This window comes from Rhinoderma darwinii, chromosome 5 (genome assembly GCF_050947455.1).
Source record: "Rhinoderma darwinii isolate aRhiDar2 chromosome 5, aRhiDar2.hap1, whole genome shotgun sequence".
Classification (NCBI taxonomy): domain Eukaryota; kingdom Metazoa; phylum Chordata; class Amphibia; order Anura; family Rhinodermatidae; genus Rhinoderma; species Rhinoderma darwinii.
The window spans coordinates 314,539,515-314,565,800 of NC_134691.1; the positions used below are offsets into that span (position 1 = coordinate 314,539,515).

The 26,286-nt window shown below is 42.9% G+C and overlaps 1 protein-coding gene across 2 annotated transcripts in view; it reads right to left on the reverse strand.

The window, feature by feature from the left end:
* ZEB1 (zinc finger E-box binding homeobox 1) overlaps positions 1-21,215 on the reverse strand; it is a 150,983-nt gene extending 129,768 nt beyond the window's left edge. The window contains exon 1 of one of the 2 annotated variants that reach the window (XM_075827485.1): positions 18,714-18,900. In XM_075827485.1, coding sequence (XP_075683600.1) covers positions 18,714-18,801 — 88 coding nt within the window. In that variant the 5' untranslated portion in view covers positions 18,802-18,900. Of the gene's footprint in view, positions 1-18,713; positions 18,901-21,118 lie in introns of those variants that run through there. The other variant, XM_075827486.1, reaches the window with a different exon arrangement.
* Positions 21,216-26,286: the final 5,071 nt, after the last annotated feature.

Sequence of the window (26,286 nt, forward strand, 5' to 3'; positions counted from 1 at the left end):
CCCCCAGTCTGAGGATGTCACGCGACTGACTGAAAGACACTTCATCACTCGGATTCCCCCAACACCAACCAGAAGCAACCCCCAGAAAAAGTGCCGCGTCTGCAGAAAAGACGGGCACCGCAAAGATTCCCGATATTTCTGTCCCTCATGTCCCTCACAACCAGGCCTGTGCATTGAGCCATGTTTTAAAAAATACCACACTGTTCTGAATTATTAGATTTTAGTTAATTTGTTGAAAATATATTTGCCCTACATTACGTTTTTATTTTTCCCCTGATTTTACTCCAAGGGTGAGGGAGGGAATGGGTGGGGGGTGGATGTCATGTTTGCATATTCTCTAAAGTTCATCTGCTGGAGAGTCCATTTGCATTAACCTGCAATTTCTTATTTTAGAAAACCCCAAAAAATAAATTCCCATTATACCCCTAGATGAATATTTTGGGATTTCTGCTTCAAGAGCAGATATTTTGGAAGTGTTATAGAAACTCTGTTGAGTTTTGTAAAACCAGCTTTGAAAAAAAGCGATATGTGAAATAATCTTCTTCTATCCTCCGCCCTCCTACATCTCTATGTGATAAATAAGGCCACATATTTGGTATCCCCGTGCACGGGAGAAGTGGCAGAATGTGAACGGAGATTAATTTTGACCGTGGTCTATACCGTGTGTGAAAAATGCTGGTATAAACTGACGCATTTGCTAAAAAATTGCTAATTTTATTTTGATCCATCTTATTCAAGAAACTTTCAGAAGAAAACTGGACTGTCTAAAAATATGATAAACCCCTTGAAGGAAACCTTGTGGGGTCTACTTGTGTGAATGAAGTCATTTATGGGGTGTTTCTAATGTTTCAGCAGCATTACACCCCCCAGAAAACAGTATGCGGCTATAAAATCAAATGCAGAATTCCTGGACCAAAAAGACTCCTTTTATGCCAAGCCCTGGCACATGCCCGCACAGTGAATAAGGCACACATATTTGGTATCCCCGTGCACGGGAGAAGTGGCAGAATGTGAACGGAGATGAATTTTGACCGTGGTCTATACCGTGTGTGAAAAATGCTGGTATAAACTGACGCATTTGCTAAAAAAGTGCTGATTTTATTTTGTTCCATCTTATTCAAGAAACTTTCAGAAGAAAACTGGACTGTCTAAAAATATGATAAACCCCTTGAAGAAAACCTTGTGGGGTCTACTTGTGTGAATGAAGTCATTTATGGGGTGTTTCTAATGTTTCAGCAGCATTAGGCCCCCCAGAAAACAGTATGCGGCTCTAAAATCAAATGCAAAATTCCTGGACCGAAAAGGCCAAAAAGCCTCCTTTTATGCCAAGCCCTGGCACATGCCCGCACAGCAAATAAGGCACACATATTTGGTATCCCCATGCACGGGAGAAGTGGAAGAATGTGAAAGGAGATGAATTTTGTCCGTGGACTATACCGTGTGTGAAAAATACTAGCCTAAACTGACGCATTTGCTAAATTCTTGCATTTTTTTTCCAATTTTGCCAACTTTAGAGAAAAAAATAAAAATGATATATACTGACAAATGCCACTAAAACAAAGCCCTATCTGTCCTTTAAAAAGAGTGTAAAATTCAAAGATGAACTTTATTCACCTGCAGCGTTATAGTCATCTAAAGAAGCGCATAGCAAAATTGTGAAATTTGCTCTGGTCATTTAGCTGTAAAACAGCCTAGTCCTTAACCGGTTAATATTGCAATAAAAAAAATTCTAAAAAAATCTATACAATAAGATGCAAAGTAAAAAGGTAAAACTGTAAGATTAATAATCCATTGGGGTTTCTGTATTGATGAGTGAATGTACATAATACTAGAAGCATCTCATGTATATGAAATGGCAGCAAAGTCAAATTAACAGTGTCAAATGTCTATGTCTAGTCTGGGGGAAATTGAACGCTGGTGGGTACATTTCAGTGAGGTCTTTGGGGTGTGCACAATAGCAAACAGATTTCAGGTTTAAAATTTTCCAAGTACGGGTTAAAGGGAATCAGTCACTAGGATGGACTTTAAAGAGGTCCAAAGAAGAAAAAAAAAAGAGAGAGTCTATAGGTACTCTGCACCCACCGAGTGGGCCCCTGGCATCCTGTTTAGGGTACGGTTTACATACAGGGCCCGCTTTTTAAGTTCGCTTACGGTTATATTAATTTGTGGTGGTAAGTCGGCTGAACCAGACTATTTTGGCGGAACCAGCCAATGATCTAATATGTATGGCGGTGTCCAGACTCTCCCCCGATGGCAGATGTTGGGGAAGAAACGTTTGGGCTGTTGAAATCCTGTTGTTTGTAAGGAGTTCAGCCCCTGCGTGCATGTGTATGGGGGAGTTGATAGAAATTACTGTCGGCGAACAGCTATCTGAAGTATATGGCCAGCCTGAGCGATTGTTCAAATGAGAAATGGGGGGGGGGTTTGATCAGCAGGTACAGGAACACCTGGCATGTGTTGTTTTTTGTTTTTTTTTAAATGCTCCACTTTTTGTCTTCACTCTTCATTTATGAGGCCTATTAATGTCATCTCATATGCTCTGGGGGAAAAGAAAACCAAAATGTAGGTTGATAGATGGCAAATATTAAGGGTTTCTGGTCTTCATAATGTGATAGGAGTCCTCCTTATATGATTTTTTTCTTTAGGTGGGCAAGGAAGAGTCCAAGTAGGTTTTCCCATTGCCTAAAAACAGATGCAGCAGGAAGGGACTATGATGGAGTGCCATACTTCTGTGTGACCAGGGCTGGCCTTCGGTTGAATGTTGTCGATTCCCTTAAAGTGTACCAAATAATACAATTATACAGCGTACAGATAAAACTTCAGTAATGACAGGAGACGCGCCCTGTGACACCGCACGTCGCACACCTTAAGGCCGGCCGTGTGGGTGACACATCAGTCAACTAAATAGCTGTCTAACTGTATTAATGGCATGCAAGCAGCGAAACTAGAACTAAAATAGCTGCCAGTCCTGACAACAAGTTAGGCCAAATTCACATAACCGTTAAAGAATCTTATCCAATATACTAATATCATGAATAAATGCTCTTAAAAGGGAACCAGTCACATTCAAAAAGCAATCCAATCTGCGGGTAGCATGTTATAGAGCGGGAGTAGGTGAGCAGATTGATATATATTTTTGTACCAAAAGATTCAGTAGAACTTGTAATTTATTCACTTAAACATCTGCTCATTTTGGGCTTGTGTCCAGTGGGCGGTCCGAACCCATGATTGGCAGGCTTCACTTTCTTAGTGTGAATACAGAGATAGATGTCAGTGAGTTGGACCGCCTACTGGACTCCTAAGCCAGAATGAGGTTTAAATAAATAAACAGGTTATACCGAGTCTTTTGCTACAAAAATATACATCAATCTGCTCACCTTCTCCTGCTCCATAATGCCAGGACCACACACACTGGTTTTTATGCAGTTTTTGGCTTCGTTTTTTGAGCAAAACACAGGAGTGGACACCAAAGTATGGAGATGCATCGGTCTTTTCTATACACCTTTTCTTTTCTTTAGGTCCACTTCTGGCTTTGGTTAAAAAAAAAAAAAAACTGCACCAAAAAACGGCATCAAAACTCTGTGTGTGATTTTACTCTTACATGCTGCCGCAGATTGGACTGCGTTTTCAACGTGACCGGTTCAATTTAAGGCAGCCAGCACAAGGCAGGGAACGTTGCAGCTTGGTCCTTTCTGCATGCAATTATAGTACAGAAATTAGTCTATGTCGGATTAATGTATGTGCAATCTCCGATTGACACATACGTTTATGAATGCATCACAGGTATGAGGTGTCTAATGTAGATTAAAAAATAACGAGAAGAGAAAAAACAAACACATATTGCCATAGCAGGGATATGAAGTAGGCTTCTAATAATGCCAGAACCCATCCTCACACATTTTGCCTCCTAACACCTCTACCAAGTCATAATGAAGAAGAAAATTATTATGTATGTGCAATTTAAGAAAAGAAAGTCTTCTTGATTATCGTTCACGTTTTAGCAAAATCGGCACAAAATATATTTAAAAAATATATATATTTTAATTCTCCCTAAGAAACCTTCCAAAAAAGTATTTAAATTTAGGCAGAAGTTTCCCACCAACCCTGTTGAATAGGCTATTGGCTTTTATACACCAAGCACTGAATAGAGCTTTTCCTTCACAATAACATTCTACGAGGTACATCGGACAAACTGTATAGGTAACAGAGTCCTTTGTAACGCGCTTTCACTTCTTTGACACACAACAGCTCATTAAAGAATTCACAAACTCATTGGAGACAAACTTGTAGATGTAGCACTTTCTATATAAAAAGAAATGTAAAAAAAAAAAAATCTACAGTTACAGGAGGGGAATTTATTTTTTTTCTTTAATCCAGAGTAGACAAATTGACTAACATGTCTGCATGGCGAGATAAACATTTAAATATAACATGAGCGGCGATGCCACCAATACCCATAGACTAGACAACTAGCTACTCCTAGACTTTTTATTTTCTTCTTTTTTTTCTATAAAACTATTATGGTGTTTTTAGCAACTTTGTAGTTGGAATTTCTTAAACATTTTTTTTACTTTTTCAGATACAGCTTCTATGTATCCCAGGTACATAGCAACTGTATCTTGCACTCAGAGCCAGCGGGACTGACGGCCTCTGTGACAGCGGGTCCTGCGTGTCTCTGAGACACAGGATCCACCGGTAATCGATCACATCTAAATTGTGATTTTTAAAAAAAACAAAAAGAAAACCACACCATTCAGAAGGGAATACAGCAACATTGAGTTGAAAGATGGATTCCAATGGCACAGGGTGGATAAATCCCAGTCTAGGTCGCTAATACATGATGCTAGCCATCAACTTTTTGGGAGGTTTTCTACTGAAAAAAAAATATATACATACAAAAAAAAAAAAATTGGCCCCTAAATTCTACAGAAATTTGTCCATAAGACAAACAAAAGTAGTGCTTTTAAATTGCCTAAAATGAACTTTAATCCTCATATCAACCAGTTAGAGTTCAGTTTTTACCTTTTTAGCATAGGTTATAAAATGAAAGAAGAGATCTGATTGGTTGTTATGAGGCCCAGTCTCTATGATAACACTGCCGGAGAATGGGGAAAGGAAGTGTTGCCATGGGGAATAAAAACACATCGGTTGATCTCAGACGTCCTGTAACTTCAAATTCTGAGACGGTGATACATTAAAATAAATTTTTCACATTAAAATAAAACAAAGTGGCTTTAATACAGATATTTAAGTAGCCCTAAATGAGAAATATTGACCAATTTCCCAGCTATAAAATGGACTCACTGAATCTTTCCATCTGAAAGGGATACAGCGTCATGGAGTTATCGAATACCTATGATATCGCAGGCACAGAAGATTTCTAGGTCAGTTCCTGAACTTCTCTGCATCTTCTCTTTGATGACATCAAATTAAAATAACCCGGCTCATAATCCATAAATTCTTCATAGGGGGAAAATGGCAGTCTGACACATTACTTGCAAAATTCAGCATATGCATGTCCTCCGTGATAGGTGTCGAGAGGTTATCACACGTCTGCAAGATAGTAAACTTTAATTTGCATTTATTTCTAGCCAATTCGTCTATTTGATTCGTCACTGCCAGGATTTTAAATAAAAATGAGCCCAGGAAAATAAATGGATTTAAAAAAGATAAAAACTAATTTTTACAAAGATATTTTAAAAAGTCATAAAATAAAGGGGATTTTGAAGAAATATTACATGGTACGGATGTAATTTTTATGTACCAGTTAGGGTATGTTCACACGCACGGTTTTCAGACGCAATTCGGGCGTTTAAAAAACGGCTCCATTTCGCCTACAAACATCTGCCCTTTGCTTTCAATGGGTTTTACGGTGTTCTGTTCCCACAAGGTGTTATTTTACACGTCGCTGTCAAAAGACATCGCGTAAAAAGACGTGCATGTCACTTCTTGGACGTTTTTGGAGCCGTTCATGGACTCCATTGAAAAACAGCTCCAATAACGTCCGTAAAATACGCAGCGAAAAACGCGAGTAGTTACAAAAACTTCTGAAAATCATGAGCTGTTTACGCCTGAAAACAGCTCCGTCATTTCAGACGTATTTTGCTAAGCGTGTGAACATACCCTTAGGCTCGGTTCACACGAGCATGTTACGTCCGTAATGGACGGAACGTATTTCGGCCGCAAGTCCCGGAGCGAACACACTGCAGGGAGCCGGGCTCCTAGCATTATAGTTATGTACGACGCTAGGAGTCCCTGCCTCGCTGCAGGACAACTGTCCCGTACTGTAATCATGCTTTCAGTACAGGACAGAAGTTCCATGGAGAGGCAGGGACTCCTAGCGTCGTACATAAATATGATGCTAGGAGCCCGGATCCCTGCAGTGTGTTCGGTCCGGGACATGCGGCCGAAATACGTTCCGTCCATTACGGACGTAACATGCTCGTGTGAACCCAGCCGAATAGTGATAAATATTAGATCAGTGGAGGTCCGTCAGCTAGGACCCCAACCGGTCGCTAAAACAGTGGACTCCGGTCCCTGCACCCTCAACTGCATGACCGTGGAGGTGTAGGAGGAGATTAAATGGACAGGTGGTCGGACATGTATGCGGCTATTCCACTCAAACTCTGGAAGTTACGGAAAGGTAGATCGGCGATAGATGTTTGCGGCTGGAATACTCCTTTAACATAATCTTGTTTTTACTAAAACTTTTGTTATCCTATGTATTTAGCGAATACCTCTTACAATTGATTCTAGATATCTTCCAATATTGTTACACAACGGATCGGTTATGGCTCCTGTAATAAGACGTGACGCCAGGACGAATAGAGCTGCCCAAAGACAAGCTATAGATTCCTAAAAAAGGAGAGATAAGCGGCCACCACACATTTCTGATCCCATCAAAATAGGGGTTAGGAAGTAGTGTAATGGGAGTGACTTTAGTCACACACGGGTTTCATCATGCACCGTTACTAAAACGTTAAAAAAGTCATATGAACCGGCATCAATGGCATGATAGAGACCGGATTATCAAATATTCTGGATTAGCAGACAGCCATATAAAACTCCCTTGTATGTGAACACAAAATTGGCTATTGCTAATTTTTTAATTAGAACTATTTAGGAAAAAGTTCTATCGCTCCAATCTGCAATTCCATAATCTATTGATGGAAACAAGTGCTGGATTACAAGATGAAAAAATTATTATTAAAATAAACCTTCCCCTGTATACACAAACTGTATATTGCATAGGATGTTGGCCAACCATACTACCTAACATTGAACAGCGGTACGAACAAAATCCATTAAAAACAACACAGAACTGGATTAATGCAGAAGAATCCAGCCTGCGATGATAGCCTTCCAATAGCTCAAAATAATCCCCATGCAGAGCGCAGGCTACAACAATGGACGGCTGGACCAAGCCTGAATTGTAGAAAAGGGAGAAAGATGACTGGTAATTTACCAAGAGTGACCGCACTGGGGGAGGGGGCAAGAGGGATAACACATGCACCAATTTCCATGTCTGCAGTAGCCGGGAATGATGGGCTCACAAAGGAGCGGGGAGGACCCAGCTGTCACTCCAACATGCACAAGTGGGATACAAGGAATGAGGCTTTTCCGAAACTCCAACCCTGCCGGATCCAAATCCCAACGGGACGGAAGAAAAAAAACAAAAAAACACAACTTGTGGTTTGATGTTCGCGACTGCCAAGAAGAAAACTAAACCTCACAGGGCTACAGTTTTAGTGCTGGAGAACTGGTACTTCAGCTCCAGGCTCTGATATCTTTTCATATGGATACAAGCCCTTAGAGGCCGAGATCTAAGAGTCTGGTGGAAGCAGCAAAATTAGTCAACACTGCCTATGGGCTGAAGGCATAATATATGCTATGCACAGAATAAAAAAAATAAAAATAAAAAAATAGTTATTTGCACATTGCTGGGATATGCATGTATAAAATCAGGTCATCATATTATAGAAAGCAGACCCTACGCAGCCAACAACAATCATTCCTGAAAAAAACTTGCTAAATAGCAATATAGTCCTAAAAATAGGCCTCAACAGACGGTTTTGTAAAATAAAAAAAAAAATTTAATAAAAAAAATTGTTCGACATGTACATACCAATGCAAATGAAAAAAATCCAACATGTCCGACCTAATTTTTCAGCAGATATGTCAGGTATGACATCCAAGTATTGGCCTAAACTAGTTGGCAACAACATTAATAATATGGTTACCCAAAAACATTTCAGCCCATTTTTATCTAATGTTTCTAGGCAGATAATATAATGTAGTGCCACAACAAACTCTACTCTGCTTTCAGTGTAATATATATATATTAATATATATATATATATATATATATATATATATTATATATCTCCGGAGTAACATCTGACTGGAATTTGTACGTTCCCCTCGTGCTTGGATCTCCTTCGGGTTCTTCAATGTGCTCTCATACTCCAAAAACATACTGATGGGTTAATAGGCTCCAGTGTGTGATATGGAAATTAGATTGTGAGCTCCACTGGGAACAAGGACTGAAGTGAACATTCACAATCTGTGTACATCGCAGTGGAATATGTTAGAGGAGGCTTATATTTAATGTCATTCTGAGTTGTAACCTGCACGCATTGCAATAAATATTCACCACATAAATCTACATTTGGTTTTTTTTAATACAAAAAATATGAGGGGAAAAAAAAAAACACAAAAGCAAAACACTAAAAACTCCTAACCATTGTAATGTGGCTGCGAGGGAGAAAATTCACCCTGTGTGTGTGGGGTGGGGGGGGGGGGGATGTGACCCTAGCTTGCATCTTCAAACTCCTGCAGTGAGGAAGAAAAAAAAACCAAAAACTCTAAATGAAGACTCGAGAGGCAAAGAAGTTTTTTTCTTTTCATCTGGGGAGTCTGCAGTTCACACAGAATACACAACGTTATTGACAGCGCAGGAAAACTCGGAATACTTGTGCGCGGGGTTTAACCGTTTCCCCCCACGATAAGGGAGAGAGCTTTTAGTAGGTGACATGTGACAGGACATGAAGCTTCAGAATCATAGGAGCACATCACATGCCTGCCTATGTGTATACGGTATAACCTATGTGATCTTAGAACCGAGGAAACAAAAAAAAAAACACACACACACACACACACACACACACACACACACACACACACACTAAGTAATAGTGAACCAATACACGGCTCAAAAAATAAAATAAAAAAATAAAAAAAGACTCCTGTGGGAACTGTAATGTTGGCAATATTGGTTGTCACCCAATTTTCTAAGGCCTGGACACCAAAACAGTTATTTGAGAACCGGGATCTGTCATTCAGGAGTCTAGGAAAGCTGGGTGACAATTCATGTAAGGGTATGTGCACACACACTAATTACGTCCGTAATTGACGGACGTATTTCGGCCGCAAGTAGTGGACCGAACTCAGTGCAGGGAGCCGGGCTCCTAGCATCATACTTATGTACGATGCTAGGAGTCCCTGCCTCTCCGTGGAACTACTGTCCCGTACTGAAAACATGATTACAGTACGGGACAGTTGTCCTGCAGCGAGGCAGGGACTCCTAGCATCGTACATAACTATAATGCTAGGAGCCCGGCTCAATGCACTGTGTTCGGTCCGGGACTTGCGGCCGAAATACGTCCGTCAATTACGGACGTAATTAGTGTGTGTGCACATACCCTTACAGCTATAATAGACAGCCTAAGGCCTTGTTCACACAGTACACATTTTGAATGTATTTTTTAAGCCAAAACCAGGAACGGAACCTAAAAACAGAAGAGATGTATAAAAAGGACGGCATTATAGGTCTACCTCTTCTGGATCCAATTCTGGTTTTGGCCTAAAAAAATGCATGCAAAATCTGCAGCAAATCTGCACTGTGTGAACCAGGCTATACTGGTTGTTACCCAGAGACCTAAATAGCAAATCGGTCTTACATACGGCTTAAAGGGTTATTCCTATCTCATGAAAGGTGATGGCATTTGCCTAGGATATGCTATCAACTTTGATCAGTGGGGACACAACCTCCCAGTCCTCCACCGATGCTGAGAATTAAAGGGCCGCAGTGCTGTTCTTTTCTTGCATTGCCGGGGCACTGGTGTGCAGGGAAAAATGGTCATTCTTCATTCTCAAGATCGGTGGGGGTCCCAGAAGTCGGACCCCCACTAATCATAAAGTGATTGTAGATCCTAGTGATATGCCATCACTTTATAAAATGGGAAGAACCCTTTAATACAGAACATAAATCCCTCTTCCGTTCCTAATAATTACGGCTGCTATCAGGAAAAACCCTTTTTCCGCTCCCATTTTGATCAGGAAATGATGACATAGCACAAATACCAGGATATTATAATACTCACGTAACAAAAAAAAAATAACAAAATTCTTAAGCAATTATATGATAAGCGAGTAACTCAGATCTAGAGAAGAATGCAGCCGCAGCTCAGAGAAGTTCTATTGTAAGAATTGGTCAGACACCTGGATCCATGAATGAGGGAGATGGCTGTCAATCAGAGAAGGGGAGGAAAAAATCGTGAAGTGAAAAACCTCCAAACTCAGGAAAACAAAGGGTCCTCTGCTACATTCCTTAAGGACCCCTGCCCGTCCAGTTTTAAGGAATAATCCACACCAAAGAGCATTTCAATTGGGGTCAAGCATGGACACCCTGCAGTCACCGCAGTTGTATAACTACCTTTAGTGGTGTTTTTCATGTGATTTTTATGGTGTTCACCCCCACAAACACCAAGGATAGGGTGGGAGACCAAGCATGTCATAGAAAACAGTTGGGCCAGCGTGAATGGGATTTTTTTCCACATGCACTAGAACATCTGGCCAATGCGGTAAGACACAGCAACCAGGGTGAGGTATAACTGCAAAATTTGAACAAGGCCTTACCAAAATTTTATTATCCAAATAAACCCCAATTTAGGTCCTCGAACCTCATTGGCCATAGATATATTTTTATTAGGTTACGCTATATTTTATATTCAGTTATATTATTGGCATATCTGTTTTGCACAGCAGTTCAACAGATATATCCCATGTGTAGAGCGGCCAGTATAGATAAGCTTATGAGTAATCCAGATTACGCCATTAGTATAGAGGATCATGCACATGGTAGTATTCGCTATCAGTGTTGTCCAAATATAGAATATGGTGCCCGTGTTCTGCTCTGGATCCAAATTTTACCTCGGATATAGGTGATATATGGAAATACTGGAAATACTGAAAAAAGAAATAAATTATAGCAAACTATATGGTGGCATGTTTCATCGCATACCCGATCACAGAGCTACTTAGACGTAGTGCCTACTAATCAGTAACGCAAAGCTATGGGAAGTCCATGTGCGCTATACAGGATCCCTACACGCAGCTTTGCCATGTGCATGCGCCTTAAAGAGGATCAGTCACCTTTCCTCACTAAATATCTGTATAAAATAATTCTGGAGCAGCTTTACTTCAAATGCTACATTTAGCCGTTCCTCTGTTATTCCTCCTAGAAATTTATGAAGAAATTGACAACTGGGTGTTGCCAGTTGGGAGTGTGTCCCTAAAAAGACTGAAAAAAAAGGCTTCAATTTGCACGGCAGTATCGGAATTGGACCACCGATGTTTGGCAAAAGGGATGCCTTCTCTCAGGAGTCACATTTTCTGCTTCATCGAACGGGTGGACGTTGGCATGTCAGGCGAGAAACAGAGAACAAACACCCTGCCACCATTGCTGGATGAACACAAGCTGGTGGCGGCAGCGTTATAGTCTGGGGAATTTTTTCATGGCGTTCTCTGGGCCACTCATCCATGTGGTATGAACCCATCATTGTAGATCACGTCCACCCATACATGCTGTTTGTCTTTCCTGGGGCAGATGGAATCTTCCAGCAAGTCAATGCGACATGTCACACGGCTAGAAATGTTGCCGCTATATCGATAACAGACAAATAATAGTTGACGTGATGGTTAGTATTGGGAAGGAGCAACAATAAACCATTGTAACTTTTTTCACCCTACCACAAGTCCATCAAGCACTTACCCCCATAAAAGTTAAATGAAGCCCCTCAGACCACGTTCATGTATGTGCGGCTATTGGTGAGCTGGAAGGTCAAACACTAATCTTTTGATAGAAAACACGGCCTATTCTTAGCGGGTGTATTACATCCTAATTTGTAGCATTTGTGGTATTGAGCGGTGTTATATTTATTTTCTGGAGGTTTCCTATAAAACAGCACCACAAGAGGCGCATTCCCCGTGGATAAAAAAAACAAATCCACAGCACAACCTCCGGTAGTAGAAACACGGCCATGCACGGAGTCCTGCGTAAGCTGGATGAGGGCTGAGCGGAGCAGATGGCTCTCTAGACCTGGATGAGATCAGAATTCACAATACAATGTAATGAGTTTAGCTGAAGGATGACTTGACAGGCTGCATGGACCAGCACAGCATTCTGTATAAAGACACCTTCCTCCAATCCATACGCGGAAGGTAACATTTAACCCCATAGCAACTGCATTAAAAAAATATCTATAATTCTTGTATTAAAACAAATTAATTATGACGATAATGCATATTAAAGTGTAAGGGTGAATACACCATAAGGCCAATTATAACCCACTTCATAGGGACATGTCCGAAGTGGTTATTGGTGGAGGTCTGTGCGCCATGACCCCGGAGATTTCTAGGGCAAAGGGACTAGAGCGCTCATCACAGCTCCGAACCCTTGTGAATCTCATTGACCTCTTTCGACTTCACTCCGGAGCAATGGTTTTTAACCTGTGGCTTCCAAGTTGTAACAAAACTACAACTCTCAGCATTTAGCATAAAAAGTTACTTACAATTTGCCCAGTGTTACCACCTAATGCAGGGAAAGGTGATTTTCCTTGTTCCAAAAAAAAAAAAAAAAAAAATTATATATATAAATAAAACAAAAGAAAAACAGTTCCCCACTTTCCCAATTGAAGCCTTTACTGCCACATTCCTAATATTACCAGGCATGTGCCTCTCATATGGTCGTCTAGCTAAATTTCTGGTTATCGTAGGTGACCCCTGGTAAGGGACTCCCAGTAATTGTCATTTATTTTTTATGAGGGCAGACAGTTTTTCTGTTGGAAATTTTTGGTAAATGCGCCAGTCGCAGCCAAATCAGGCTCTTTTCACCGAGTTTGTGAACTATATGCAGTGTATATGCCAGGAAAGATCCTGGGGCATATGCCGAATGGATCTACAGGACCCCATTCACCTGGTGCATGCCAAGGGGGTGTCCTTTTGGAATATGCCAGGACGGTATGCATCGACTTACCTTTTATTTAGCTGTATGGAATAGCCTAGTAGACCAAGTTATTCCATGCAGATACATAGTAAAAAAATAAAAAACAAAAAAAAACATACCTCGCAGTATACGTTTATTTTTACTGTGGGTTAGTATTGGCAACGTATGCCTATAAAGCGGGACAGGTCGCAGCCTTCCACTAGAGCTATAGGTTAGGAATCCTCCTGACAGATACTTCCAACAGAAGGCTAAAACGCAGTGTGAATAGAGCCTTATCTGTGTGTCTACGGCCGGTTGAAAAATATACAGTGCAAGATATTTAGTCCATGCGATGACAACGCATTGCGGCATGCGGCACTATATGATTTTAGTTCACAGATCTGAAAAAACAAAAAAACTTAAAAAAATGGACTGAAGATATAAGTGCAAAAAAAAAAAAAGTTAAGAGAAAAAAGTTGAGAATTAAACATTTTTATTTTTGGAGAGATATATAAAAATATTAGTTGAGCCAAATAACTTCAGTTTAGTTCTCTTGGGGGATGAGTTCAGGTCAGCCGTGCTACGATTCTGGAGTAAATCTAGCTTTCCAATATATTTAAAAGAATTACAAACCTAAAACCCTCTGCCAATCAAAGCAAATGAGTTTTTATTTGTCCTCCAATGTCCTCACTGCACGTATTAAAGAAAAAAAAAAAATCACGGGAAAATGCAGCAGGTTGAGGTGTAGAATACATAATGAAATAGAGCCATGAGAAAACTTGTCCTCCCCTCCGAATGCCTCCATCACCGGTCTATTTTAATATGTCCTCTGCTCTCCCGCATGTTGCTATTCCTGGTACGCAGGCACAGCCAGTGGATTAACATGAATACTATTTTGGCTGTCCCACAGCAGAAACTTCGTAAATCAAAACACATTAGGGTGAACGTCTCTAAATGACAATACACTAAATTGTAAAGATCAGCGTGTATGGCGGCACATGAAGACCCTATGGTGCCATAGTACAGAGCCCTTGGCAGTCCGTGTGCCACCACATAAGAGGCCTTCGTTATATGTCAAGCATTGGAACATGCCACAGCGTGCCTCCATATGAAATCAGAGAATATAGTATGGGCCCATAGATATCTATGGGTGCCATATTACAGATCCATACAGCACAGACCATACCACAACCATGTGCATGAGCCCTTATGCATCGCCGTTTCCTTGTGGGTAAATCCACCAACTCACTAATATTCTACACAATGTGATGTATGGTTAAAAAAAAAAAAAAAAAGGGAACCGGTCAAAGACCTAAAGCAGACAGCGGGTAGGACTAAACCGGCCTGTTCTAAGGATGGGTGGAGGTCCCGACATCTGGAACTTTACCAATTAGTGACGTCTTAACACATTTTCTGAGGAAGGTTTTACCAGCAGTCCTATGTAAACCCATAGATAACACGTTATGACAAACTGTAGGTCATAAAATGTAACGGTAACTTACTAAACAGGTCCGATACTTTACCTTTCTGCATGTGACGCAGGAAATGTTACAAAACTGTTAATCCATCTGTGGTAACAAATAAATGCTTGTTCAAGTCACACTTGAACCTGGAGGGTATGGAAGTTACTTTGGTACAATTTAGCAATGACAGCGACAGAAACTCTAGGGAGAACAGTCCAGGACCTTCTACTGTATCAAGCGGGGAGAAAATGTGTGCAGCAGGGATGCCATCATATACAGAAATCCACAGAAGAGAATTTCTCAACCACATAGGCCCGAGCTGGAAAAGTCTGTTACTAGTTATATTTGGGGGGGGCAAAAAAAAAAAAATCAACAAAAACACATACACAAAACTTTTAATTAAGGCTAGACGCACACGACCGTTTGTATTTTGCGGTCCGTAAACAACAGATCCGCAAGACACAGATGGCATCCGTGTGCTGTCCTTGGCCATGCACTTCAATGTGTGAGACTGAGCCGCAAACATGGACAGGAATAGGACCTGCTCTGAGTTTTGCAGCTCGGTCCCACTGCCCCCACACAGATCCGTGAAAACCACCGCTGTGTGCATGGGGCGATATAAATGAATGGGTCAGTGTGCTATCCGTAAAAAAAAACAAAAAACGGATAGCACGCTAATGAAAACAGTCGTGTACATGAGGCCTAAAGAAAATAGCAATTGCTACAGCTGGTCCTTATATTCTGGGTTAGCTGGACGGTAACGAATATGGGCGCTATTACAGCACCCACAGGAGTGGTCACCTAGCCTTCCAGGAGTCCTGAACAACAAAACTGGAGCCATGATTGCACAATTGGGCAGATTTGCCATTCAGGGTTCTGGGAAAGCTGGATGATAATCTATGCGGGAACTAGGAATGCTGACATTTATCTTTAACGTAAAGAGGACCTATCACAGATCTATTTTAGCAACTACTTGTATTCCCCATGAAATAAAATTTTCTTAAAACTCTGCATTGTGCCATTCCTCTGTTATTCCTCCTAGGAATGTAAGGATTAATTGAGAACTGGGCATTGCCAATCCCCTTATCAAAGGGGCGTGTCACTAAACAGTCTCAGGCCCCCTGCACACAGCTGTGCCTGTAATCACAGTCCGTGATTACAGGCAGGCCGGCCGCGGACCGTCACCTGTATTTGCGGGCCTGCTTCCATTATAACTTATGGGAGCACAGTTGGTAAAATAAAAAAAATAAGACATTATTTGTATTTTTTACAGATGCTTTCTATGGCCCGGACACCTTTCAGTAAATATAGAAATGATTGGAATTGTATTTTGATCCGCAAATTACAGTACGTAATTGCGGACCAAAATTATGGTAGTGTCCATGGGTCCTAACTGTCAGCAACGATTGGACAGTGTCAGTCTGTGTAGGGACACACCCCCAACTGGTAACACCCAGTTGTCAATTTATTCATACATTTCTAGGAGGAATAAAAGAGGAATGCCACCATGTAAGGTTCTAATAAAAGATGCTCCAGAATTGTTATTTCCTGAGGAATAAATATATTTTCTACAACAGACACGTCAGGATTGGTAAGAGGTCCTCTTTTTAACATAGAAGGTACACATGGATACAGACTTCTGCAGCAAGTGGCTGGAAACGGTTCTGACCAAAATAAAACATCACTCTCCAGTGCGTAAGCCAATCAGAATTGACATTGTATTCAACGCAGAAAAAAAAAAAAGTAAGTAAAGATTTTTTTGTTTTCCCACAAACCAGAGAATTCATCTGGCCTTAAAAAATGAGCACGTTGGGCCTGGAATGTTCACGTCGGCCGAATTCCTCTATTCCCCAAATGAAAGTTTCAAATCCAGCTCGAGAGAAAACTACACCAGGTTTAAAGTAGAAGTTAAAAACGGGGGAGGAAACCGCAACAGAGAATGCAGTACCCCCGGCGTCACGACCACCTGACATCCTGACACTTGTTAACACCTTTGCATAAACGTCCTCAACCAGGAGGCTATAGATAGCACCCAGAGGTCACTTTCAATATACGTACTGGTCGTATGTTCAGTTCAGACATTCTGCCAGATTTACTGCAGTTGGGATATATGAATGAATACGGACACATTTTTTATTGATCGCTTTCGCTTCTGCATCATGATAACCCGCAGCACAAGGGCTTATTCACACGAACGTAGAACACATCCGCGTGACGGCTCTTAAAACGGCTGTATTTCAATGGGGCCGTTCACAAGGCCGTTGTTTTAACGGACCGTGTGAAGGGTCCGTTGATAAATAGAACATGTCCTATTTTCTTCCGGTTCCACGGTTCCCTCGATAGACTCAAGTCAATGGGGATCTGTGAGAACGTGTCCCGTACGGGTGGAACTCGGATGTGAAAAACTGCAGCTTTTCACTCTGTCGTCTGAATTCGGCCTTACACAATCACTCCAAATTCAACTCTTCTCCATCTGTGCCAATGGACAAACTGAACCAGGTTATATGCGTTGTAGATATAAACACATGCAGATGTGCCAAATGACTCATTTGGCTCTGCTGCATCTGCACATATTTCATGCATAGTGTTAAATACGCACACACCAATAAAATGATTCAGGTTGCTCAGAAAAATACAGATATAGCAGAGGTGAATTTGCGCATTATCCAAACTCAGAATTATCACGATTAAAAAAAAAACAAAAAACCCCACCTGTTCAATGATAAACGTTTGGATTTCTCATTTACGATCACGGATTTGAGACAGCACTGCAGGTAAATCTGCTGCATTATTAAAAACCAGCCATAATGAACAGTCCCGTATAACCAACTCAGCTCTGCTACATCTGTAAAAGGCTATATATATATATATATATTTATTTATTTATTTGGCGATTGGAGGCAAAGACATCATCAAGCTCATCGGTTTAGGTTTTTATTGTCTCCAGGTCCGCCATGGGCTGTCGCCCCATCCAGTTGACACGTTTGAACGTAGAGGTCAGCCTCACCTCACCCACCAAATGACATTTTAGAAAGGAGAAAATAGCAAGTCATTCTTAAGCGCGGACTCCTCCCCCACTGTATCTGTACAGACCTTTAATAGCATTTGTCCTGACTGTTACTGGACTGAGCAGATAGATAATACTCCACACTACGCCTGTGTATCGCCGTACAGCACCGCACACCACAAAAGGGCTTAAAAGCTTATCAGAATTCTGTTTCCCCCCCATGCAAAGCTTTACAATATGAGTAATAAAACACTACCTCTAATGCAGCTTTATAATACATGAGCAATTGCATTACTGTGACGCCCAATGCATAGATTCTAGCACTGGAGCCAAATGCTCGCAATTAGTTTACAGGCTGTCAACTTCCATTACCTAGTAGCGGCGCCCTCCCCCTTCAATGCACCTTGCTGCAAAGTGCCCCCATCCCGTCTAGAATAATATTATTCATCCACTTTGTTTATGTCACAGCCAACATAAAATATACCAGAAGCAGCAGACAAAATAAAAAACACCAAACAAAAACTACATCAACGTCAACATTCAAAAGTAGCAAAGCAAATTTTTATTTTTGTCAACAAAATTGCGAGCAAATTGCACAAAACGGACATCAGAACCAAAAGGGTTAAAGAATTACCAAAAATATACATATTATGCCGGATCATCTACGTACAACAGACAAGACGGTGACGTCAGCACTGCCAGTATAAAAAATACCTGAAATTAGATTTGTTTCTATGATCCCTGCCCAGTGTACCTTTGCTGCCAGGGTGGGGCATCACCAAGGAGACCTCACGATATGTCAGCATCTTATAAAAATGTAATTAAAACAGAAGGTAGGGGGGGAAAAAAAAAAAAACCTTTGCGAGAGGTAAATCAATGCTTCCCTGGAGATCGGAGGAGGCGGCAGGCAGGAGGGGGCTGCCAGGCATTGCAGGAATGAACGAAACACCATTTTTTTTTCTTTTTATTATTCCTCTACCTGCACAAGTAGTTGCCATTTGGTGCAGCGATTTCCCGTAGATGTCAAGAGATCCCGGCTCATTCAGGGCATAAGATTTATTTTCCATGGAATCCACAATCCTTGCCTGCCCAGGTAAACATGTTTACAGGTCTCAACGCTGGGTGGCACATGCCCACATGTCAAACACATGTCGTCAGCAATGACAAGAAGTGCCCCCCTTCTCATTTCCAGCATCAGCATCTCCAAACTTACCTTGCCCTGCATCTTAACAAGCATCCCTACTCCTTCATCCCACTATGTGGCCTCTGAGGGGTTAAATGCACGCTGCTTATTGCAGGTCGACGATATAATAGGGCAACTATAGGGCTGTCATGCAGCAGCTCAGTACAAATCCCTTCCCAATACAATCCTTCTAAGACAGGAAGTCCCATCATCACAAAACCCATAATACTACAAAGTGTCATCGGCTGTAGGGAAGAAGGGGGGGGGGGGGGTTTGCGAAAACAACAAGTATTTCCTCCCCCTCCTTGATCTGGATTTTCCTGGACTAGGAAATATCTTTATTTAACCCACTTCAATCCCTGGGAGTGTCTGCAGGGCAGAGGTGCCCTCCTTAGTAAGATTGCGCCCACCAAGGATGGGTCAAAACTCCTGAATATAAGGCAATAACGAATGGAGAGGCGAAAGGAGGGGACAAGAGAGGGGGGGGGGGATAAGAATAAAAGGCAGCCGGAGTGTGAAATGTAAATGTTTCCCTTATATAGGCTGCAGCCGGAGTAAAAAGGGGCCCCCCTTTCTGCAAACAGACACCACCCCTTTGTAGACAGGCAGGTACCTCTCTGTAGAAGGAGGAGAGAGATGACCAAAGAAAAACAAAAAAAACTTTCTGTAGGCCATTCCCCAGCTTTCACCGCACCCAAATTCATCATCATTATCACCATCAGCACCCACCCCCAGTGGGAAACCACCCAACCAAAATAACCTACAAGCACCTAGATATCTGTACAGAGCAGAGAGCCCAATATAGGGGCAGAGCCCTGATATAGATCAGTCATTAAAAAAAGAGGAATGGAAACCAGCAGAGGGAGTGACTGCCAGTAGGAAAATTACCTTCAAAGTGGGTGGAAATATGATCAAATACACTGCTCTATTAACCCCTTGTATGATGAACCTGGACAGTTCTGCAGTACCAGCTCTGCCTTGAGAAACACATTAGTGGCTACTTCTATGCAGCATAAAGGGGTTAAACCAATGGGTGAAGGGGGCGTCACTTAGGAGTAGGGGGGAGGCAATCACCCCCCCCCCCCCCATCTAGGCCACCATTTAAGGTCAGAGTGGCAAAGGCTACTGTGCACTACTTCTGAAAGTCACTTCCAACTACCTGTCAATCAAAAAAAATGACGCTGCAGTAAATGAACTACTGCAGAACATCTTTGCCATCAAAATCTTATTTCTTCTTAAAGGGGCAGTATGCCTAAAAAAGCAATGCATCCTGTCATCAATTTTTTTTTTAGTATGGTGTTATTCAATGGGATTACTGGCAGGAAGTCCAGAAAAATTTCCTTATGACCATTACTTTATCTCACCTATCTCCAGTTCTGAGAACCTCTAGAAAAATCAACATACGTATTTATAAATTATAAAAGCCTCTTTTTACTTTTAAAAGCTTTATACTTTAGGTTTTGCTGTTCCTTTAAAATAGTTTTAAGAGGTTCTGCAGCAGCTGTGGTGACAATTCATTCCCACAATTGCTGCTAAATAAATTTATTATTAGTCCTGAATAATAAAAGTGAGTTTTACCTGCAATGTAGACTACCTAGATGTGTATATAATATATACCTGCACCCAGTCACCTATAAATGCAGGGATCAGCATGGAGCTCTGGCTGTGCGGTATAGACACATACACAATCAATACACTAGTACTGCAGCAACAGTGCCATCCCCAGTATAGGAAGAATAACCCTGCCCCCCTCTGCTCATCACCCAGGTAACCAGAACTCCAGTGTGCCCCCAAACCCAGATCAATGCACGAAAGTTCCATGAAGAATGATACAATGTAACAATGATGAGGAGCCGCCAGGCCATGGACACAGCAGCCACCTCTTCCTCTAGAATAACGTGGCCGCTGATCCGCTACTTCTGCACTACCTGGAGGAGGAGGAGGAGGGGAGGGAGGGGATGGAGGAAGTTTGGGTTCAGGGGTCCAGGAGGGGACACATAACGGGGACTGTGGGGGATCGGCAGTCTCCATACAGTAACATGGGATTAGATGCGTCTAACGGTCCAGGGAGGAGGCAGCAGCAGGTAACATAACGGTACACACAGCCCCGGCCCCCAGCCCTGCTCTGCCCGGATACCAGGCATGCCCAGCACCCAGGCTCCTGCCCGCAGCACCGCCCTCACCCCAGCCCGGGCACTCACCGTTATTCCGCCTGGGGTTCGCCTGTTTTCTGCGCTTACACCTGGGGCCATCCGCCATGATCCTCTCGTTCTTGTGTCTAAATGCTCGAGTCACCTCCCTCCCCCGCCCCTCCTAACACCACCACCTCCTCCCTCCCTCTCTGCTCTGCTCTCCTCTCCTCTCCCCCTGGCGAGGTCCGCACCTGGTTTACGACACTTCTCGTTTACGACATCACCTCAGCCCCCCTAGTGGTCTTAGGGGGTTGGGGGCACCCCATGGTGCTGGGTGAAGGGCTCAGGTGGGGAGGTGACCCAGGAGGCAGTGGGAGAGGTGTATACAGAACAGGCTGCACCTATAGACACTGTCACTGCTGCTGCAAGAGGAAATGTGACAGTTGTGACACTTCCATCATGTCAGAAGCGACCTCAGCCATTGTGGTACTACAACTCCCAGCATGCTATGTATGGAGTGCTCCAGGACAACCATATGTTATTTCATCTCCATGGTGACAGCAGCCGTACAATTATCCTCTTGTGGCACTACAAGTCCCAGCATTCTATGTCTTGAGAGTGCTGGGACTTGTAGTTTCATGCGTTGTAACAATTCCATCTCCATGGTGACATCAGCTGTACAAGTATCCCCTTGTGGCACTACAAGTCCCAGCATCTCATGTCTAGTGTTGGTGTTCTGGCATCTGAATTTGAGGGCAGCCACAGGCTGCAATCATTACATAATACCCTGCTATAATATAGGCACAACCTCAGCCCTGTGGTACTACAACTCCCAGCATGTCATGTCTGTGCTGGGTGTTCTGGGACCTGTAGTTCATGACAGCCACATGTTGCTGTAAATAATAGGCAGCTATGCTAAGGAGTGAATGTTTGCCAGCTCCAGTGGTACTACAAGTCTCAGCATGTCATTATAGATCCCATCTGTAAGGTATGATTAGATTGGTACAATAAGAGCTGTGCAACTTGTGACAATCTGATCGGAACACCTCTGCGATGGAGATCACATGACTAATATTTAGAGGTACTACAACTCCTACCATGCTTATCGTGGGTATGTTATAGGCAGATACAGGTTGTTGTAAATCATAGGTGCCACTTTAATGAGCCATCTCCCCTAATAAATTGCATTCAGTGCCAGGTGCTACTGTGCCTGTGGCACTGATAAACTGGCAATGGGTGGTGCAGGAGGCTGCAGTCAGTGTCTGATAAGCTGGATGAGGAGGATGCCAATTATAGTGGCAAAACTTGTGCTGTGCCAATGAAACTTTGGCTTGTCACCGGGATGCCCATATAGCATCAAATACAAAGAGGTGTGGAGGGTAAGCTTTTGGCACAAGCCCATACAGTCTACGGTACTGTATGGAATAGGAGGGCATAAGTGTGGGCATCGGCTGGCAGATAATGGCATACTACCGCAGAGAGATTTCCAGGTGTGGGTTGTATAGGACGTCTATAGGTAAGACATAAGCAGGGCAGCAGTGAATGGGGCAACTCTGGGTCTGCAGAACATCACATGGCACCATCAGATGTGCTACACTGAATGTGGAGGAGGGGCCCGGGCCAGGAGGAGCTCCCATCACCCTCCTCCTCCCCGGCAGCTGAGTGACACAATGTGACAGGAGCTGCTGCTGCCAAACGCATCGTGTCTATTCAGCATCCTGTGCCAGGGCTGCAGCCCACCTGCCAGACACGTAACCAGGTGGGGAGGGGCTCCCTGCTGCAGCCTCCCCCTCCCCTGACACTTCATCATACAGGGGAAACGAAGAGAGAAACTACAACAAATGGAAAATACAACAAATGCAGAGGAAACAACCGCCCAGAGCTCAGTAAATAAACTGCGGCTATAAAATAACACAAATGTCACGGAGCTGCAGCTCCTCTTCACTTCTGTAATGGTGTGTGAGGCTGGGGTGGAGATTATTGGGGTGTGTCTCTTTAAATTAATTAGCATATCTAACGGATATTACAATGCACAGTAATGAACAAACAAACAATATAACAGAAGATATTAACAAAGCATTGAAAGTCTCTAGTATATATTCTAATATGTCAGTGAGACGTACAAGATTGCATCAGTGGGGGGTCTGTGAGTTGGGACCCCCACCTGTCACCAGAGATTTCTAGTTCAATAGGGCAGATTTACCTAAAAAAAAATGCGCCAAATTGGTGTAGTCTGGCGCAGTTTTGATGTTTGCACCTCACTAGACACTTTTTAGAAATGTTCCAAAAAGGGGTGTGGCACAATGGAGAAGTGTATGGAAGGGGCGTGGCTTAAAATGTGACCCTATGCGCCAAAATTCTTGCGCAAAATAAGCCAAATCAAAAGTGAATAACAGGTCATGCCAGATGCACAAATATTATCCTGCAGCATCCAGCGCTGTGATAAATGTGGTGCGTTTTGTGCCAGTCTGTCTATTAGCCATTATTGTTTTGTGCAGGCGCACTATTCTTCCCCTGAACTCAATGTAGCAGATTTATTAATATTACATGCACCAAATTTATGACAGTGGCTCACGCAGAATGATAAATATGGCGCATCTTAAGCCACGCCCATTTCCAGCTAAACCACACCCCCTTGTTAGATGAGTCGCAAAAACATCTGTGTTTTTTTTGGCACATTTCATTGATAAATTTGTCTAAAATTATTTACGCCAAAAAGAACGTGCAATTTAGGCCAGAATTCGGACACAACACCAATAGTAAATCTTCCCCATTGAGTTTTCGAGATAAACAGCTGGACTAAAAGCTGAGGTGCCATGGCTCTTGGTAGGCCCTTTACAGCGGCATAGCTGGGGGGGCTACCAGGGAATGTTCAGGGGCGGTGCCAACAAGCCACTTTGTCTTGGCCAAGATATTTAGATACAAGGATGAGGGCAGCAAACTGATCTTTTGCCCCTATTGTTTTGACAATCAGTAGGGGATGCCAGTTCAGGAAACCCCGACCCCCAATGCCACCTTCTGACAGCTCAGTGCCATGTCAGACTAAGGCTATGTTCACACACTTAGCTGAAAATAAGCCGTGTAAACATACCCTTAAGCTAAAAAACAGAGCTTCAATTTAACCACTAGTGCCCAAATGCTGATTCAAAGATGGTGGTAACGGGGTGGGGGGGTCACAACTTGGGTGTGACAGATAATAAAATTATATTAGGGTACATTTAAAGGGGTTTCAAAGAATGTGAAATCATTGGGAGTATGGAAATCGCATATAGGTGGTTATATCTCTAGTTTAGAGGGGTTTACTGACTACTAAGAATAGGTTCCTTCAGTCTTAGGCCGGATTCACACGAGCATGTGCGTTTTGCGCACACAATAAACGCGGCGTTTTGCGTGCGCAAAAGGCACTTAACAGCTCTGTGTGTCATCACCATATGATTTTCGCGCAGCCGCCATCATTATGACACTCTGTTTGTATGATTGTAAACAGAAAAGCACGTGGTGCTTTTCTGTTTGCAAACATACTTTTCACTGCTGTTGCGCGAATCACACGCGTCCCACGGAAGTGCTTCCATGTGGTGCGCATGATTTTCACACACCCATTGACTTCAAATATAGGACATGTCGTGAATTTTACGCAGCGGACTCGCTGCGCAAAAATCACTGACTATCTGCACGGCCCCATAGACTAACATAGGTCCGTGCGAGGCGCGTGAAAATCGCGTCTGAATAAGCCCTTACAATATAAAAAAATTACTTTAGACTATACTAACCTTGAAAATTCAGCGTCATTTTGTCGCCACTGGTAAGAGGGGTCCCCCATAGCTCCTCCGCGTTATGACACATAGTTAAGAGTAGGACCCTGATTAGGGCAGATACAGACGGACGTTGTGTTTTTGCGCGCACAAACAACGCAGCGTTTTGCGCGCGCAAAAACCATTTGACAGCTGCGTGTGTCATCCGTGTATGATGCGCGGCTGCGTGATTTTCGCGCAGCCGCCATCATAGAGATGAGGCTAGTCGACGCCCGTCACTGTCCAAGGTGCTGAAAGAGCTAACTCTTTCAGCACCCTCGACAGTGAATGCCGAACACAATATCGAAAAACCTGTTGAAAAAAAAGAAAAAGTTCGTACTTACCGAGAACTTCCCGGCCGTTGCCTTGCTGACGCGTCCTTGGTGACGCGTCCTTGGTGACGCACCTCTCGACATCGGGCCCCACCTCCCTGGATGACGCGCCAGTCCATGTGACCGCTGCAGCCTGTGCTTGGCCTGTGATTGGCTGGAGCTGTCACTTGGACTGAATTGTCATCCCGGGAGGTCAGACTGGAGGAAGAAGCCAGGAGTTATCGGTAAGTCAGAACTTCGTTCATGTATATTGGGATCGGAAGTCACTGTCCATGGTGCTGAAACAGTTTAACTCTTTCAGCACCATGGACAGTGACTATCTCCTGACGTCGCGTACCGATAATTTTTTTGCCGGGTTCGGCCAAAACGAGTTCGGCCGAACCCGGTGAAGTTCGGTTCGCTTGTCCGGCTTCGCTCATCGCAAAGACACTCCGTTTGGATGTCCGGAAACAGAAAATCATGTTGTGCTTTTCTGTTTACATTCATCCTTTTGACAGCTGGTGCGCTGTTTCAGTCGGTTCGCACGGAAGTGCTTCCGTGCAACCTGCGTGGTTTTCACGCACCCATTGACTTCAATGGGTGCATGATGCGCGAAATACGCAGAGTTATTGAACCTTTCGCGCTTTTTGCGCAGCAGACAAACGCTGCGCAAAAAGCACGGACTGTCTGTACTGCCCCATAGACTTGTATTGGTCCATGCGTGCCGCGTGAAAACCACGCGGCCCGCACGGACCGAATACACGCTCGTGTGAATCCCCCCTTAATGGCAGGACAGCCACGGCGTAAAATTTTAAATGTAAATATATTATAAAGTTTATTTTTTTTATATTGTGGGGCTCAGCACCCCAGGGGCCTATTCATTCAGGAAGTCAGCCGACATGATCTTATAACATGTTTGACCCTAACCAATCTAAAAGGGGTTGTCTGAGATTTTTAAAAATGAATCTGCTTTTTGTTATTTATTTTTTTAGAAACAATTCTCCTGTCATTGGGCTGTGTTTGGTATTGCAGTTCAGGTTTATTAATTGAATGGAGTTGAGTTGCAATACCAGACACAGCCCAAAACAAAAGTGGCGCTCTTTCTGGAAAAAAAAAAGCAGAAACATTTTTATAT